The 18,306-nt window shown below is 38.8% G+C and overlaps 1 protein-coding gene across 3 annotated transcripts in view; it reads left to right on the top strand.

Moving 5' to 3' along the window:
- LOC136880971 (uncharacterized) overlaps positions 1-18,306 on the top strand; it is a 202,978-nt gene that overhangs the window by 148,801 nt on the left and 35,871 nt on the right. For 2 of the 3 annotated variants that reach the window (XM_067153539.2, XM_067153538.2), the window contains exon 3: positions 5,330-5,458. The exons of the other annotated variant lie outside the window; for it this stretch is intronic. In XM_067153539.2, the coding sequence (XP_067009640.2) occupies positions 5,330-5,419 (90 nt within the window). In that variant the 3' untranslated portion in view covers positions 5,420-5,458. The remainder of the gene's footprint in view (positions 1-5,329; positions 5,459-18,306) is intronic. 3 annotated transcript variants of the gene reach the window in all.

Below are 18,306 nucleotides of genomic sequence, written 5' to 3'. Positions count from 1 at the left end.
CCCACCATCGACGATAATCCTTCACTGTGAGTCATTTTCTCCTTTTGTTCTGCAATGCCTCGTTCTTCTTCTTCATCATCGTCATTTTCGTTAGCATTCACAAAACCAATAATATCAGGGTCAGTTAGTTCAAACAGCTGATCTCGTGCACACCACTTATTCACATCTTGAGTCGTAGCATCCTCACAGCCAGGAATGCAATTCTGTATTGTTTTTCCCACCAATCAAGCCACCCAGGGCTGGCAGTAAAAATAGGGTCCCCTTCATTAAACTCCCTCTGGAAATACACCGCCACTTATTACAGAATGGAGCAAGATATTGACAGGCCTTTTTCCCGGTTTTGAGCGAACCAAAGAAATAGTGCTTCACTTACTTTTTCGTACTTACATTCTTCATTGTTTTTCTAATTTTCAATGCATCACTTGTTGCTCTGGTAGAGCACCACTTTTCAATTTCTTCCCTCTTATGTTTCCAGTCTTCCACTGTAACACCTCCAACACCATAATCTGAAGCAACTTTTTGAAGAGTTTCCCCTTTGTCCAGTCTTTTTAACCCACTCAACTTGTCTTCCACAGAAACAATCACGTTCTTCGGTTTACTCGCCATACTCACAGAGGATATAAAAACTATAACTCCGCACCCAAGCAATACTACACTGAACAATGACTGAAAACTCACTGCAACTGTCCTTGAGAAAAACCTGGTCCTACCGCATGACTGCAAGTGCTTGTCCCACGGTCGCATCCTCCACACCAGGTGTCCCAGAATTGCCTCCACCTAAAGTTCAAATTAAGCCTACTAGTGTCAGATAACACGGAATGTCGGATAAGCGAAGGTCGGTTGAGCGAGACTACTGTATTTCCATTTCATGCATCCTCCTCGGTATCCTTTCCTCTTACATGTAATAAATATCATTTTTTGTCCGTATTGATGATATCTGATTAGAATAATAACAGTAAGTTATTTATTAAATTGACCACCTAATCAATACAATAAGTCATTGTCTTGGATGATTTACATTGATCTATTAACTAAAAAATTTTCAGCCTCAAATTAATAAGCATTCCCACCTCCTCTACAGCTAATACACTCCCCTCCCTTCGCCTCACAGCTAGTACCTGTAATTCAAATGCAACCAATAAACCCATAGTCACACCCACTCTAATATCGCTCCCTCCAATGGCTTCTCACCGATACAACACGCACAGTAATACACTCTCCTCCTTCTCTCCCACCAATAACAGCTCCCCTCCAAGTACTACGAACAAGCCAATAATCACGCCTCCGCAAACAGTTCCCCCTCTAACACAAACCTACAGCTACAACACTCGTAGTAAGAAGTCTACAGTTGTCAATACACTTAATACACGATCTCCGTTAAACTTTTTAAAAATTCTTTTCACACAATTAATACCTTGTTTCTGGTTTCCTTTTACACATTCAACTGTCAATAAACTCATATTCTTGACAACATTTTAACATCGCTTCAAATTGAGATGGTCCACTGAGGTCCAATTTTAACACTGTTATTCTACAACTTTTTATCTTCTCATCAATGTGTTCTACATATCAACCACATGCCTATGACTTTCGCCTTTTGTCTCCTAGAAAGGAATATAGTGATCTCTTGACCAGCCTTCAACATTATTTTCTCAATATTAAATATGACTGATCGTCATTCTCGTCAGAGTCTAATTATAACCGCCAATCACTCAACTTAATTTTACAGCAATCTTACTACCTGTTCATCACAATCTGTTGCTTTGTCCATTTTACTTGTAATAGCAGCCTTTTAATGTCAATAATTTTATTACTTTCACCTTTGTAATTCTTCACATTGTAAAAAAAAAAAAATTTAACCAACATTGTTATTTTTAATATTAATTTTAGTTTAAGTCACTTCAAGATTTTTTAAATTAATTTCATATTATATGTTAATCAAGTGCTATTTTTATTCCGAGATTAAGACAATGGCTGATGATGCCTTCATACTAGGCGAAACATGTACCATTTTTAGTTAATAGATCAATGCAAATCATCCAAGACAATGACTTATTGTATTGATTAGGTGGTCAATTTAATAAATAACTTACTGTTATTATTCTAATCCTTTCCTCTGTCATTCTCTTCATGTGTCCATACCATCTAAGTCTAGATGCCTCTATCCTATTCTGTAGTGGCTCTTCTTTTACTATATCTCGAACCTTCTCATTTCTCATCTTATCCCGTCTTGTCACTCCTACCCTGCTTCTCAGAAATTTCATTTCACTTGCCTGCATTCTATTCACAGCTCTCTGCCTCATTACCCATGTCTCAGCTGCATACGTCAGAATAGGTATATAGTACATCCTGTATATCACCGGTTTGCTTCTCTGAGGGACATCCTTGCTCCAAACCAGGCTTCTGACACTTTTCAGGAATGCTCCTGCTTGTCTTCCACGCTCGATTATTTCCTTATCATTATTTCCACTTTCCTCTATGATACTTCCTAAGTACTTGAAACACTCTACCTTCCTTAAGCTGTTCCCCTCCAAGCATTATCCCTCTCGTAGGTCTCTCCTTCTTTCTAGTTGTGATCACTATCTCGCTCTTTTGGGTATTAAATTTAATTTCATATTGTTCCACCTCATGTACCCAAGCATCTAACTGTTCCTGGATATCCTCTTCCTTTTCTCCCCAGACTAACATGTCATCTGCAAACATCATCATTTTCATTTTTCCTTCTCCAATTTTCCTTGCCACTTTTGTCATTATATTGTCCATTATTAATACGAAGAGCAAAGGTGACACAGCACTTCCTTGTTTTAATCCACCTTTTTGCTCAAACCAGCCTGATCTCTCTCCTCCTATTTTCACACAACTGACACTCCCATTGTACATCTCCTTCATCCCTTCTATGGTCTGTTCCTTGACACCTTTTCTCTGTAAGGCTCCCCATACCTTGTTTCTACACACATGGTCATAAGCTTTCTCAAAGTCCATGAAGGCCATCACAACATCCTTATCCCCATTCATAAAGACGCTCTTGTAGTTGCCTTACTGCGAATATAAGGTCTACTGTGAACCTTCCTGATCTGAAACCATACTGCTCTTCTCTTAACTTTTCTTCCACCCTCTTTCTGATTCTATTCTCCAGAATCTCCTCAAACACCTTTGCACAGTGGCATATCAATGTGACTCCCCTATAGTTCTTAAGCTCTTTTATAATCCCCTTCTTGAAAATGGGCATGATTACCCCCTTCTTCCAATCTTCAGGGTTCTTCCTTTCCTTCCATACTACTTTCAACACACGATAAAGCCAATGTTTCCCTAACTCTCCTGTTGCCTTCACCATCTCAATACTCACTTCATCTAACCCTGGGGCTTTCTCTCCTTTCATCTTGTCCAGTGCTAGCTCCACTTCTGCCCATGTTAAGTCTTTTTCTTCTTCCATATTTCTTACTTCCTTCCTGCTTCTACTTTCCTTCTCAGTGCATCCTTGTGGGTTTAGTAAATCTTCAAAATACTCCTTCCGCATTTCTTTGAGTTTCTCCATTTCCTGCACTTCATTTACATTTTTGTCTATCATTATAACATCTTCTCTCTTGCCTTTCCTCTTACTCTTGACCATTCCATACAGTACTTTTTTATCTCCTTTGCTATCCTCTTCCATCATGTTTGTCCACTTTTCCATCCATTTTTTCCTCTCCTCTGTTACAACCTTTTTAGCTTCTTCCTTTTTTGTCTTATATTCTTGTCTTGTCTCCGTTGTCCTCTGTTGAAACCACACTCTGAAAGCTTTATTCTTCTCCCTGACAGCTGTTTTGACACTGTCGTTCCATTATGGGGTCTCCTTGCACTGACACTAGTTCTCCCACAAACTTCCTCTGCAGTTTTTACTAGTGTCCTCTTGAACCTTTCCCGTTCCTCCTCTCCTGTTTTTGTATCATCTGTTGGTACGTTCATTCTTATTTTTTCCTGGTATTCTTCCTTGGTTTCCTTTTCCTTCAGTTTCCATATTTTGATACGTCTTTCTTGCTTCTCTGTTCTCTTCCTTTCCGTCATTGTTCTCAGTCTCATTGCCAGTAGTCTGTGGTAACTATCTAGGGCCTCTGATGGTATTACCCTTACATCTATAACATTCCTCTTTATTTCCCAGTCGTAGATCATGTAATCTACAATGGCTATCCTAGACCAGTCACTGCGATACCACGTTATGTTATGGCTTTCTCTCTTTTAGAACCACGAGTTCCCGACCATCATCCCATTTCTTTTGCACAAATCCAATAGTCTTTCTCCTTCCTTATTCCTATCTCCCCATCCTTCTGCTCCAAGCACGTTCTCATAACCCTTCCTTTTCACGCCTACATGGGCATTCAAGTCCCCCATTACCATGTTATTTTGTCCATTCAATTTTCTCTCCAATTCTTCATCAAAGTCATCTTTATCTTGTTGAGTGCATCCTGCTTGTGGAGCATACACTTGTACAATTTCCCAGGTTTTTCCTTTGACTGTTATTTTGACTTTTATCAACCTGTCACTTATCCCATTTACTACCTCTTTCAATACATTTCTTACTACCACTCCTACTCCATTTCGCTTTCCCTCATCATTTCCTATCCAGTACTACCAGAAACCATTCCGCAGCTCTCTCTTACCCTCACCCCTCCACTTAGTCTCTGCCAGCCCTAGTACATCCAGTTTCTTCTTTCCATCATGTGTACAATCTTTTCTACTTTTCCAATCAATGTTTGTATATTCAGTGTGCCAATTCGTAATCCTGTTCCTCGCCAGGGTCGTCATCTGTTACATCCGCCCGGCTTATCGTTCCTCGTTTCCTTGAAAACGAGTTAATATCCATCACCAGCTTGCTAGGCCTGTCGTGACTTCACCAGAGCCCCGTTAGCTGCCATCTTTTTCAGGATTATACTATTTTCAATTTCATTCAATCTTGTAACAGGCTTACATTGAATGTCATTTTGCATCACCAGTATATTAATATCAAAAAGAAGGCTCAATTTCTTTACCGTACATTATCAATGCCCAAAAAACAAGGTAATTCAAACCAAACAAATTTTGTAACTAAACAACATAGCTTTTTTTTTTTTTCCAACCCTGGTACCACTCACACTGAGGTGATACATTGCATCGCTCTATTTATTGAAAGTAGAAGAATAGTTAGACCATGATTTGTTAAACTTGATTATAATGGGTGAAAGAAGCAAAAAAAAAAAAAAAAAAAAATTCAATTACTAATATCAATTTTGGCATTGTAATTGAGATATAGGAGTCATATATGATTATATCCCAACATACTTATAGACTTTCATGCTATTACTATCACTATCAGATTTCAGATGTTACTAACTCGAGGCTACGCTGCTGGCACCCCGTACTTCGTAAGTCCAGAAGTATCAGCTTCTCTGCACGAACGAGTTGATATTCTGCCATGGAAACTTTGTAAAGGAGATTTCACAAGGTAAGTAATGCTCAGAGGGCAGATTTTGGCATATCTGCATGTTTTGTTTGTTTTAAGATACAATATGCCCATCATAAATAAAGGTGATTCATACCATTTGAAATCAACTGGGTAAGTTTTATAGTGCATGTAAATGCATGTGTATTGAATACGCAAATATTCTTGACATACATGCATATAAATACATAATTGTAGTTTTTTTTTTTTTTTTTTTTTGATTCGTTGTGCCCAGCTGTGGAGCGCGTTTGAACTTATTTTCCACAATGTTTCTTCTTCTTTTCTTCCCAATATCTCTTCATTTTTTCACTGTGTTCCTTTCTGCGTGTTTCTGTCCAGCCTGTATTTTTTCTTGTTGGTTTCTCTGCAAATTTATGTTTTTATTATTATTATTTATATATATAAAATAACTTGTCCTGACTGACTGAATGATTCATCATCGTCGAGCCAAAACTACTGGACATAAAGAAATAAAATTTTGGGGATACATTCATATTAACATGTAGGTGCTCGCTAAGGGAGGATTTTTGGATATTCCGTTGCTAAGGGGGTGAAAAGGGGGGATGAATTTTTAAAATGAAGATATCTATATCTCAAAAACTTAAAAGTTTACAGATGTAAAAATTGGTATATGGAATCTCCTTTAAAAATAAATAAACATGTATTTTCTGTTTTTGGAAAATCCCATTAAGGGAAGTGAAAAAAGGGGAAAGGGGTTGAACACCTTTTGTGAGGAGACTTATATCTCAAAAACTGAAGATGTTACAGACATGAAAATTGAAATTTGGAATCTCGTTTGAAAATAAAAAAACACGTATTTTTGTATTTTTGGATAATCTGATGAATAGGGGGTGAACAGGAGTGACAGACAGGGTGAATTTAAAAAAAAACTATATCTGCAAATTATCACAGACCCATAACATATTACAGATCTGAAAACTGTATTTGGGATTTCCTGTAAAAGTAAAGAAATATAAATATTTTTTTCAGAAAATCCACTTAAAGGGAACTGAAAAAGGAGGTAAATTTTTAAATTTTTTTTTTTTTTTTTTTTGCTAGTTGCTTTACGTCGTACCAACACAGATAGGTCTTATGGCGACGAAGGGACAGGAAAGGTCTAGGAATGGGAAGGAAGCAGCCGTGGCCTTAATTATGGTACGGCCCCAGCATTTGCCTGGTGCGAAAATGGAAAGCTACAGAAAACCATTTTCAGGGCTGACAACAGTGGAGTTCAAACCCACTATCTCCCAGATGCGAGCTCACAGCTGTACGCTCCTAATCGCACGGCCAACTCGCCTGGTAATTTTTTTTAAAACTAGTGTATCTACAGTATATCTGAAAAACTTTACATGTTGTTGCAGATGTGAAAACTGGTATTTGGAATCTCCCTTAAAAATAAGAAAATACGCATTCTTTGGTTTTCGGGAAAAACCCTTAACGGGGAAGGGGGGGATGAAAGAATTGATCGATTACTTTAATTATTTGTATGAGAAATGTATATATACTTTAATTATTTGTATGAGAAATGTATATATATACAAAAAAATATAAATATGTTACAAACGTGAAAACTGGTATTTGGAATCTCTTTTAGAAATAAAGAAACACGCATTTGGTGGGTGAATCAACTTGGTAGGGGGAGGGGGATGAAAACGGATGAATTCCTTTTATGAGGATATATACACTAGAATCCCGTTAATCCGAAAGTCTGGTTAATCAGAACTGTTCAATTTTTTTAAAAAAATTCTCCTTATTGAAATGAAAGAACATTATAGAATGAAGATTTCCTTGCATTTTACTAGTCATATTTTACTAGAATAACTTAATGTAAACATAATTACACATCATAAACCATCAATCACCGCTTATCTTTTCGAAGTCTGTTAGTTTCTTTTGCCATAGTGATTGGAACCTACTCGAAGATGCAGTGTTAAACCAGCGTCTCATAAACATCACATCAGTGGGTGTAGCAGCGGAGTGTTGCTCGACGTAGCGTACGGCAGGTTCTAAGGCGGCCGTGGCATCTGAATGTGACACTAGTTGTTCATTGTGGTCTTCTTCGTCGTCACTCTTCCTCATCAACTCCAGATTCTTTCTCCACCATAGCTACAATTCCTTGGTTTGTTTGTAATTGATGACAGTCAGCTTCCATCCACTCGCTAATGTCATTTTCACTGTCGTTTCCTCGTCTACAGGTTCTTAAATACCCTACTGTAATTTTGTATTTTGTTAATGTAACTGCTAAAGAATGGACATTTCAAATTACACTATGTACTGTACTGTATTGTAGAAACTATTTTCTGCAGACGGTTGAGGCGCTGGCCTTCTGACCCCAACTTGACAGGTTTGATCCTGGCTCAGTCCGGTGGTATCTGAAGGTGCTCAAATATGTCATCCTCGTGTAAGTAGATTTACTGGCACATAAAAGAACTCCTGTGGGAGAAAATCCTGGCACCTAGGCAACTCCAGAAACCATAAAAGTAGTTAGCGGGACGTAAAAGCAATAACATTATTATTAGAAAATGTTTTCCGGTTAATCCGAAAATTTCGTAATCCGAACAGGCTCCGGTCCCAATTAGTTCAGATTAACGAGACTCTACTGTATATCTCAAAAACTGATGATGTTACAGTTGTGATAATTGGTATTTCAAAGCTCTTTTAAAGACCCGGGTACTGTTAGTTTTTGGAAAGTTCACTTGAGTGGAGAGTGTGAAAGGAAGTAAAAAAATTAAATTCTTTTTCTGGAGAAACTTATATCTGAAAACTGAAAGTTACAGACGTGGAAATTGGTATTTGAAATCTCCTTTTTGAAAACAAAGAAACATGCATTTTTTGGGTAAGGGGAACCAATTTAACGGGCGGGGACGGAGTGAAAAAGGAGTTGAATTCTTTTCATGAGGATACTTATATCTCAAAATCCGAAGATGTTACAGACATGAAAATTGTATTTGGAATTTTCTGTCAAAGTAAAGAAACACGTAATCTTTTGTCTTTGGAAAATCCACTTAAGGGGGGTGAATTAATTGAAAAATTAGTTGAATACTTTCTATGAGGATACTTATAGCTCCAAAACTAAAGATGTTACAGATGTGAAAATTAGTATTTTGAATCTTCTTTAAAAATAAAGAAACACATATTTTGGGAGAGAAAATCAACTTAGGGGCGGAGGCAGTGAAAAGCAGTTTAATTCCTTTTTATGAGGATACATATACCACAAAACTGAAGACATTACAGTCATGATAATTGGCATTTGGAAGCTCCTTTATAAATAAATAAACAAGTTTTTTTTTTGGTTTTGTTTTGAAAATTTGCTTAAGGGGGAGGGTGAAAGGAAGTGAAAAAATGTATTTAATTCTTTTTATGGAGAAACTTATATCTCAGAAACTTAAGGTTACACACGTGAAAATTTGTCTTTGGAATCACCTTAAAAAAATTAAGAAACATGCATTTTTTGGAGGGAGAATCAACTTAACGGGCTGGGGTGAAAAAGGAGTTCAATTCCTTTTTATGAGGATACATATATCTCAAAAACTGAAGATGTTATGGACATGAACATTTGTATTTGGAATCTTCATTCAAAGTAAAGAAACACAAGTTCTTTTGTCTTCGCATAATCCACTTAAGGGTGGTAAATTAATTGAAAAATGAGTTGAATTCTTTGTGTGAGGATTCTTATATCTCAAAAACTAAAAATGTTAAAGATGTGAAAATTGGTAATTGGAATCTCCTTTAAAAATAAAGAAACACACACTTTTGGCGATTGGGGAGGGGGAGGTGGGGGGAGGGGGATCAACTTAACAGGTAGAAAGGGGGTGAAAAAGGAGTTGAATTACTTTTATGAGTATACTTATATCTCAAAAACTGAAGATGTTACAGACGTGAAAATTAATATTTTGAATCTCCTTTAAAAATGAAGAACCACGCATTAGTTCTTTTTTTGTTTGTTTGGAAAATCGATGTGAGGGGTGTGGGGTTGAAAATAAGTAAATAAGGAGTTGAAATATGTTTTAGGGATACTTTATCTTAAAAACTGAAGATGTAACAGACATGAAAATTGGTATTTGGAATCTCCTTTAAAAATAAAGAAACATGTATTTTTGTTTTTGGAAAATACACTTAGATGGGAGTGGGTGTGGGGGAAGGACTGATCAAGGGGTTGAATTCTTTTTATGGGGATACTTATGTATATCTCAAAAACTGAAGATGTTACAGATGTGGGAATAGGTATTTGGAATCTCCTTTAAAAATAAAAAAACATGTATACCATTGCATGCAACATAGTTTTTGTTAGGTAAATTTAATCACTATAGTATACTTTGTCTTGTAGGTTGGCAACTGTGTAAAATATGTACATTATTAAATACAAGGATCATATAATATACAAGATGTCGGAAAGCTTAGTGCACATTTATTTCATGGTCCTCGCAGCCCGGATGAACTTGCCACAAACTCCTACAATCCACCGTCCTATATAAGGTAATTAATGCAACCATTGGATTACAGTCACTTAAGTAAAAAACTTCATGATTCTGATCGAATTCAAACGAATATTAGATGTTTGACCAAGTTAACCTAGCACAACCCTTCGCCCAAAGTCACAACTTTTCAAGGAACTCACAGCTACGTTATGGTACAACTAGCGCTACCTTTCGCCCAAAGTCATAACTTCTTGCAAGGTCCACAACCGTCCACTGCTACAACTACCCTGGCCAGTACCATCTACTGACAACTTCACGAACTTTATAAAATCTAGTTATTAGTTCCCACTTACTCCTCCGTTCATCCAGAAAGTTACGTGTTTCCTCAGAATAATTATTATCCAAATCTTACTCATTTTATAGCACCACTATATTCTATAAATATGGAAGAGTCCAACAAACGAACATTAACATTAACCAAAAGGAGAACAACCTTGAAGGCTTGTGTAACTCGCATTCAACACTTCGTTGAGTTGGAAATAAATTCTGCCGATATCAACCTCATTCAGGTTAAATTAAACAGACTGCTCTCCACCAACGAAGAATTCAAGCAAATTCAAAGCCAACTAGAGTCGTATGATGAAGAAAATGAGGAATCTAACATGATATACCGAGAAGAATTCGAAGACACAATCAACTTGCTGGAGGCTAAATTAAGGAAGGCCATTAATCTACAAAACATGTCAGGTAATGTTGAAGTGCTCACTCAGTCATCACATGATATGCCTAGAAATATCAAATTACCGAAAATAAATCTCCCTACCTTTAATGGGTCTCTAATTACCTGGCTGCATTTCAAAGACACGTTTGAAGGCCTGGTGGTCAACAATAATGACCTATTAAACATAGAGAAGTTCCACTATTTGCTCTCCTCTCTGAAAGGCGAAGCCAAGGACACCATAAGAAATATTAGCATTTCTGACGCCAACTTTCAAGTAGCCTACAACATTCTGGTCAATCGTTATCATTCACCCAAATTAATTGCAGCTGAACACATTAGGCAAATTACGGAAACTTCACATAAAATAGGTTCAACGGAGAGTGAAATACGCAAGCTGATCAATGTATTCAAGGGCAGTATAGATGCTCTTAATGCCCTAAACGCCCAATCAAGTATCCTAGATTTACTTCTTAATGAACTCCTACTCTCTCGGCTAGACAAAAAACTAAGGTTAGAATTTGGAAAGGAGCATTCTCTTTCCGATGCAGTTAAATTCGAGGAGCTCATTAGCTTCTTGGAGAGACGCTGTCAGACACTACAACTCTGTTCTTTTACCCAACCACCTGCAGTCAGTCTTAACAATTATCCAAAATCAGCGCCACGCTTGATAACACAACAACAATCATACATCTCGACAGCAGAGAGATGTTACATCTGCTCAGACGAGCACAGACTGTATAAATGCCCTGATTTCCTCAATTTGAGTTCTGATGAAAGGTTCAAATTGATCAAAGATAGCAAGCACTGCAGTAACTGCCTTAGTCCATCACACACTTGGAAAGCATGCAGATCCAGTACCGCATGTAAGGTATGCAAGAAATACCACCACACGTTGCTACACCAAAACGATCAGAATGAGGAAAAAACTAACATAAACAACACTATAGCACAAAACCCACAGGGTAACGACACACTTCAATCGTCGTATCAATCTCTCAGAAGTACTCCAAACACTCAGATTCTTCTAAGCACAGTCATGGTTAAAATCAAGGACTCAAACGGAAGATATCATCGCATGCGAGACGTATTAGACAGCGGCTCCCAAAGCAACTTCATATCCGAGCAGGCAGTAGAACAACTTAAACTTAAGAGAAGAACGACCGTTATATCCCTGAAAGCATTCGGTGAACTGACATCCGAAGCTGATTCATCAGTAAACGTAGAAGTGCACTCGACGATCAGTGACTTTCATTTCAATATGGAATGTATAGTACTATCTAGGATAACTGGCAATATCCCTGCATCAAACATCGACCTCAAGGAATGGAATATCCCAAAGGATATCATCCTCGCTGATCCAGATTTCCACCTCCCTCAAGGTATTCACTTACTAATCGGAGCCCAGTTCTTTTTGCATCTCATGAAGGAGGGGAGGAAATTTCGCTCAGGATACCCAACACTGCAGAACACTCAGCTAGGATGGATTCTAAGCGGGGAGTATCCACAGCAAATGAATGAAGGAAAAGACAATGGGCAAAGATCTAATTCATTCTTCATTAGGTCTGACCTCAGTCTTAAGAATCAAATACAACGATTCTGGTCCATAGAGGAAATAAGTCGTGAAATTAGTTCACCAGAGCATGCGGAATGTGATAAAAAATTCATCGATACTACCTTAAGGGATGAGAGTGGAAGATATGTAGTAGAACTACCCATGAGAAAGGAAATTGACCTAGGAAGCTCAGAGGAGATTGCAAGACAACGCTTTCATTTCCTGGAAGGAAAATCGCAAGTGCAAAGCAACCTTCGTCAAGATTATGTCGAGTTTATGAGGGAATATGAAGCACTTGGACACATGGTCGAACTTCAACCAAATTCCACACTAAGACTACCTTCCTCATCACGCGGTTCACAAGCATTCGAGCAGTACTACCAAAGCCTCTACAAGAACCGACAATGGCGCGGCACTAAATGACATTTTAATGGTAGGACCAACAGTACAAGACAACTTATGCTCATTGGTCATGAGGTTTCGTATGCATAGAATAGCCTTTACAGCTGACACAGAGAAAATGTACCGAAAAGTAAGAGTGCACCCAAAACATCAACCCCTGCAATGCGTATTATGGCGAGAAAGCCCTCAGGACAAACTAAAAGTCTACGCCCTCACTACCGTCACGTATGGCACATCATCAGCAGCTTACTTAGCTACAAGATGCCTGGTACAGCTGGCTACGGATGAAGCAACCAGATTCCCTCGAGCGGCTTCAGTCCTTCGCCATGATTTTTATGCGGATGATTGCATCTCAGGAACAGATACTTTGGATGAAGCTCTAAGGTTGTGAATCGAACTTCAAGACCTTCTTCAGCTTGGAGGATTTCCGCTGAGAAAGTGGTGCACAAATAGCCCAGAACTCCTTGAATCAATCCCAGAGAACTTACGAGAATATAAGCATTCATTGACTGACGGTGAGAGCAGCGTAGTAAAAATGTTGGGTTTAACGTGGCACCCTTCAACAGACCAATTTCAAATCAACTGTAGCCTGAAGCCATATCAATCGATCTCAAGGGAATCCAAGTGCTCAAAACGTATGGTGCTGCCCATAATATCATTAATATTTGACCCACTATGGCTGATAACTCCCGTAGTTGTTCTCTTCAAAGTCTTCATGCAACGCCTGTGGCAAGAAGGTTCAGGATGGGATGATCAACTGCTCGGGAATTTGCTCGATACCTGGACTGACCTATGTCAACAAATATCACTACTTAATAATTTCAAAATTCCGAGACTGGCCCTCAGTGAAGGAATAGGAAAGAATGTCGAGATACATGGCTTCTGCGATGCTTCAAAGACTGCTTACGGAGCTACCGTATACATAAGTTCTGTCAACCACAAAGCCGAGGTTCTCACCAGACTTCTTTGTGCAAAATCAAGGGTTACACCTCTAAAACAGATTTCAATCCCCCGTCTCGAATTATGTGGTGCCTTTATTTTGGCTCGCCTCATCAAGGAAACGCTTGAAACTCTACGCACTACCCCCGATGGTGTATTACTTTGGACTGATTCAGCAATCGTATTAGCTTGGTTATACGCATGTCCTACAAAATGGAAAACATTCGTGGCAAACAGGGTGGCAGAAATTCAAGACACTGTACCAGCCTCCCATTAGCGTCATGTTGGATCACTGGACAATCCTGCAGATCTTGCATCACGAGGAGTACAGCCACTGCTTCTTCAAGACAGTGCACTATGGTGGGAAGGCTCCAGCTGGCTGCGTCTAGACCCTGCATTATGGCCATCACAATCAGGATGCGACACCTCGAAGATCCCTGACCAAAGAATTATAACATCACTTATTGTCATAAAACACGACGATACATTCCTGAATAGATTTCATCCTTAAACAGATTACTCAGAACAGTTGGTCAGTGTCTCAGATTCTCTTCCAACTGCAAGAAAACTCGCAGTGAGCATAATACATCACCACTGAAACCACAAGAGGTAAATAAGGCCTTTAGGGTCTGTATCAAACTCGTACAATCGGTCTCTTATCAAAGAGAAATACTCTGCCTCAAACAAGATAAAGCTGTTGATACGTCCTATCAACAAGTTGTGTATATTTCCAGAAACAAGCTGGGACTGATCATCAAACTACAAAACGCTTGAACATTATCAACGTATTGTTATAAAAATCGTGTTTGCCCTATTTTTGACTAGTGCATTTTTGTGTGCATATGTTTCATTTTATTATTTATCTGTAAAAGGCCAATGCCTTTTGGTGGGGCAGTATGTTAGGTAAATTTAATCACTATAGTATACTTTGTCTTGTAGGTTGGCAGCTGTGTAAAATATGTACATTATTAAATATACGAGATGTCGGAAAGCTTAGTGCACATTTATTTCAGTTTTTGTTAGGCACATAAATGAACGAATGATGTGGGTAGATTTGTCAATGGGAGGAATTAGAGCTAGAATTGTCTCCGTGTTTTCAACATGTGAGGGTGCAGATGAGGATGAAGTTGACTAGTTTTATGAAGCATTGAGTGACATTGTGGTCAGGGTCAACAGCAAGGGTAGAATAGTGCTAATGGGCGATTTCAATGCGAGAGTTGGGAATAGAACTGAAGGATACGAAAGGGTGATTGGTAAATGTGGGGAAGATATGGAAGCTAATGGGAATGGGAAGCGTTTGCTGGACTTCTGTGCTAGTATGAGTTTAGCAGTTACGAATACATTCTTCAAGCATAAGGCTATTCACTGCTACACATGGGAGCCTAGAGATACCAGATCCATAATAGACTATATCCTAACTGACTTCGAATTCAAGAAACCTGTTAGGAATGTACGAGTTTTCTGGGGATTTTTCAATGGTACAGACCACTATCTGATCTGTAGTGAACTAAGTATCTCTAGACCTAGGGTAGAGAAAGCGAAATCTGTCTGCAAATGAATAAGGGTAGAAAATCTCCAGGATGAGGAAATTAGACAGAAGTACATGGATATGATTAGTGAGAAGTTTCAAACAGTAGAGAGTAAGCAGGTTCAGGATATAGAAAGTGAATGGGTGGCATACAGGGATGCTGTATTAGAAACAAAAAAGGAATGCCTAAGAACAACTGTGTGTAAAGATGGGAAAAGGCAAACAACTTGATGGAATGATGAAGTGAGAGCAGCTTGTAAATGTAAAAAGAAGGCTTATCAGAAATGGCTCCAAACAAGGGCCGAAGCAGACAGGGATATGTACGTAGATGAAAGAAACAGAGTGAAACAAATAGTTGTTGGATCCAAAAAGAAGTCGTGGGAAGATTTTGGTAATAACCTGGAAAGGCAAGGTCAAGCAGCAGGGAAATATTTCTGGACAGTAATAAAGAATCTCAAGAAGGGAGGGAAAAAGGAAATGAACAGCGTTTTGAGTAATTCAGGTGAACTCATAATAGATCCCAGGGAATCACTGGAGAGGTGGAGGGAATATTTTGAACATCTTCTCAATGTAAAAGGAAATCATCCTGGTGGTGTTGCGAACAGCCAAGCTCATGGGGAGGAGGAAAATGATGTTGGTGAAATTACGCTCGAGGAAGTGGAAAGGATGGTAAATAAACTCCATTGTCATAAAGCAGCAGGAATAGATGAAAATAGACCTGAAATGGTGAAGTATAGTGGGAAGGCAGGGATGAAATGGCTCTGTAGAGTATTAAGATTAGCATGGAGTGTTGGTAAGGTACCTTCAGATTGGACAAAAGCAGTAATTGCACCTATCTATAAGCAAGGGAACAGGAAGGATTGCAACAACTATCGAGGTATCTCATTGATTAGTGTACCAGGCAAAGTATGCACTAGCATCTTGGAAGGAGGGTGCGATGAGTTGTTGAGAGGAAGTTGGATGAAAACCAGTGTGGTTTCAGACCACAGAGAGGCTGTCAGGATCAGATTTTCAGTATGTGCCAGGTAATTGAAAAATGCTACAATAGGAATAGACAGTTGTGTTTATGTTTCGTAGATCTAGAGAAAGCACATAACAGGTTACCAAGGGAAAGATGTTCGCTATACTGGGGGACTATGGAATTAAAGGTAGATTATTAAAATCAGTCAAAGGCATTTATGTTGACAATTGGGCTTCGGTGAGAATTGATGGTAGAATGAGCTCTTGGTTCAGGGTACTTACAGGGGTTAGACAAGGCTGTAATCTTTCACCTTTGCTGTTCGTAGTTTACATGGATCATCTGCTGAAAGGTATAAAATGGCAGGGAGGGATTTAGTTAGGTGGAAATGTAGTAAGCAGTCTGACCTATGCTGACGACTTGGTCTCAGTGGCAGATTGTGCCGAAAGCCTGCAGTCTAATATCTTGGAACTTGAAAATATGTGCAATGAGTATGGTATGAAAATTAGCCTCTCGAAGACTAAATTGATGTCAGTAGGTAAGAAATTCAATAGAATTGAATTTCAGATTGGTGATACAAAGCTAGAACAGGTCGATAATTTCAAGTATTTAGGTTGTGTGTTCTCCCAGGATGGTAATATAGTAAGTGAGATTGAATCAAGGTGTAGTAAAGCTAATGCAGTGAGCTCGCAGTTGTGATCAGCAGTATTCTGTAAGAAGGAAGTCAGCTCCCAGACTAAACTATCTTTACATCAGTCTGTTTTCAGACCAACTTTGCTTTACGGGAGCGAAAGCTGGGTGGACTCAGGATATCTCATTCATAAGTTAGAAGTAACAGACATGAAAGTAGCAAGATTGATTGCTGGAACAAACCGGTGGGAACAATGGTAGGAGGGTACTTGGAATAAGGAGATAGAGGCTAATTTAGGAATGAACTCGATGGATGAAGCTGTACGCATAAACCAGCTTCGGTGGTGGGTTCATGTGAGGCGATTGGAGGAGGATAGGTTACCCAGGAGAATAATGGACTCTGTTATGGAGGGTAAGAGAAGTAGAGGTAGACGAAGACGACGATGGTTAGACACAGTTTCTAACAATTTAAAGATAAGAGGTATAGAACTAAATGAGGCCCTAACACTAGTTGCAAATCAAGGATTGTGACGACGTTTAGTAAATTCACAGAGGCTTGCAGACTGAACGCTGAAAGGCATAACTGTCTGTAATGATAATGTATGTATTTATTTTTTCGACTTGAGAGACGACTGTTTCTCATATGTACAGTTCTATGTCGCATGGTTGACTTAGCCCCAAAAGGTAATACCACGAACATGGTTTACAAAGAATTTCTGGGGTAAATAAAACTCAATTTTTGGGTGAGTTTTTATAATTTAGGAATTTTCAGATAATGTCTTAGTACAATGCCGAGGAACGATTACTTTGATCAAATTACAAAATCCACGTGAGCGAAGCTGCGGGTAATTGCTAGTTTTGTATAAAACAATATATATACTGATCTTCAAATCAGTACAACGATGCAAAGAAAAGAGTATGTAAAAAATTCCATTTGCTGCTGGAAGCATTTTTCAGTGCATTGTTGTTGATAGTCGACGATATTAACAAGAGCTTGACAATAGGTTAATTCCTGGGGGCAAAGGCAGCCGGGCATAGAGCCAACCACTCTACCCCACCAAGTGCCAAGATTATGCATAGTGGAGGCCTTTACCTTCCACCCCTCCAAGGGCCTTCATGGCCTGTACGTAGATGACGTTGCTTTGACAATAAGTATTTTTTCTGGTGGCGTTTTGGTAATACCAATATAAATGGTCCATTATTGGACATTATAAATTTTCCAGCTAACTCATTCCCGATTGCCAGCGTTTCGCCCCAGTGTGCTAAGTTGGGCTCATCAGTTGGACTTAGCACACCCACCAAGATGCATGGCTAGTGCATACCGTGGAGGCCACTGCGTAGGCTACTTGGAGCCACCAGCAGTGCCAATGCACTATTAACATGATGCCTGCCTGGCCATCAGATGATGTAGATGTTGATTCGTATAGGAAACCTGAAATATTTGTCCTGAATGAGTAAATTTATAATACCAATATACCAATATCTGATGGTGTTTTGTTATTCGGTGTGGATGTTGGAATCATCATAGAAAAATAATGTTTTACGACACCTGAGGTAGTAGACAGGATGCTTGGCAAGGACCAACCTGCCTGTCTCAAAAAAGGTATTCTTACTTATATAGAAGAATTAAAACAGAGACAGTCTGAAACTAAATAATGCCACCATTTCCCTTGTTCCTATGATCTTGTCACTAACAGGACCTA

Source organism: Anabrus simplex, chromosome 9 (genome assembly GCF_040414725.1).
Source record: "Anabrus simplex isolate iqAnaSimp1 chromosome 9, ASM4041472v1, whole genome shotgun sequence".
NCBI classification, from domain to species: domain Eukaryota; kingdom Metazoa; phylum Arthropoda; class Insecta; order Orthoptera; family Tettigoniidae; genus Anabrus; species Anabrus simplex.
The sequence above is the reverse complement of the archived record's forward strand: the minus strand, read 5'-3'. Positions and strand labels throughout refer to the sequence as shown.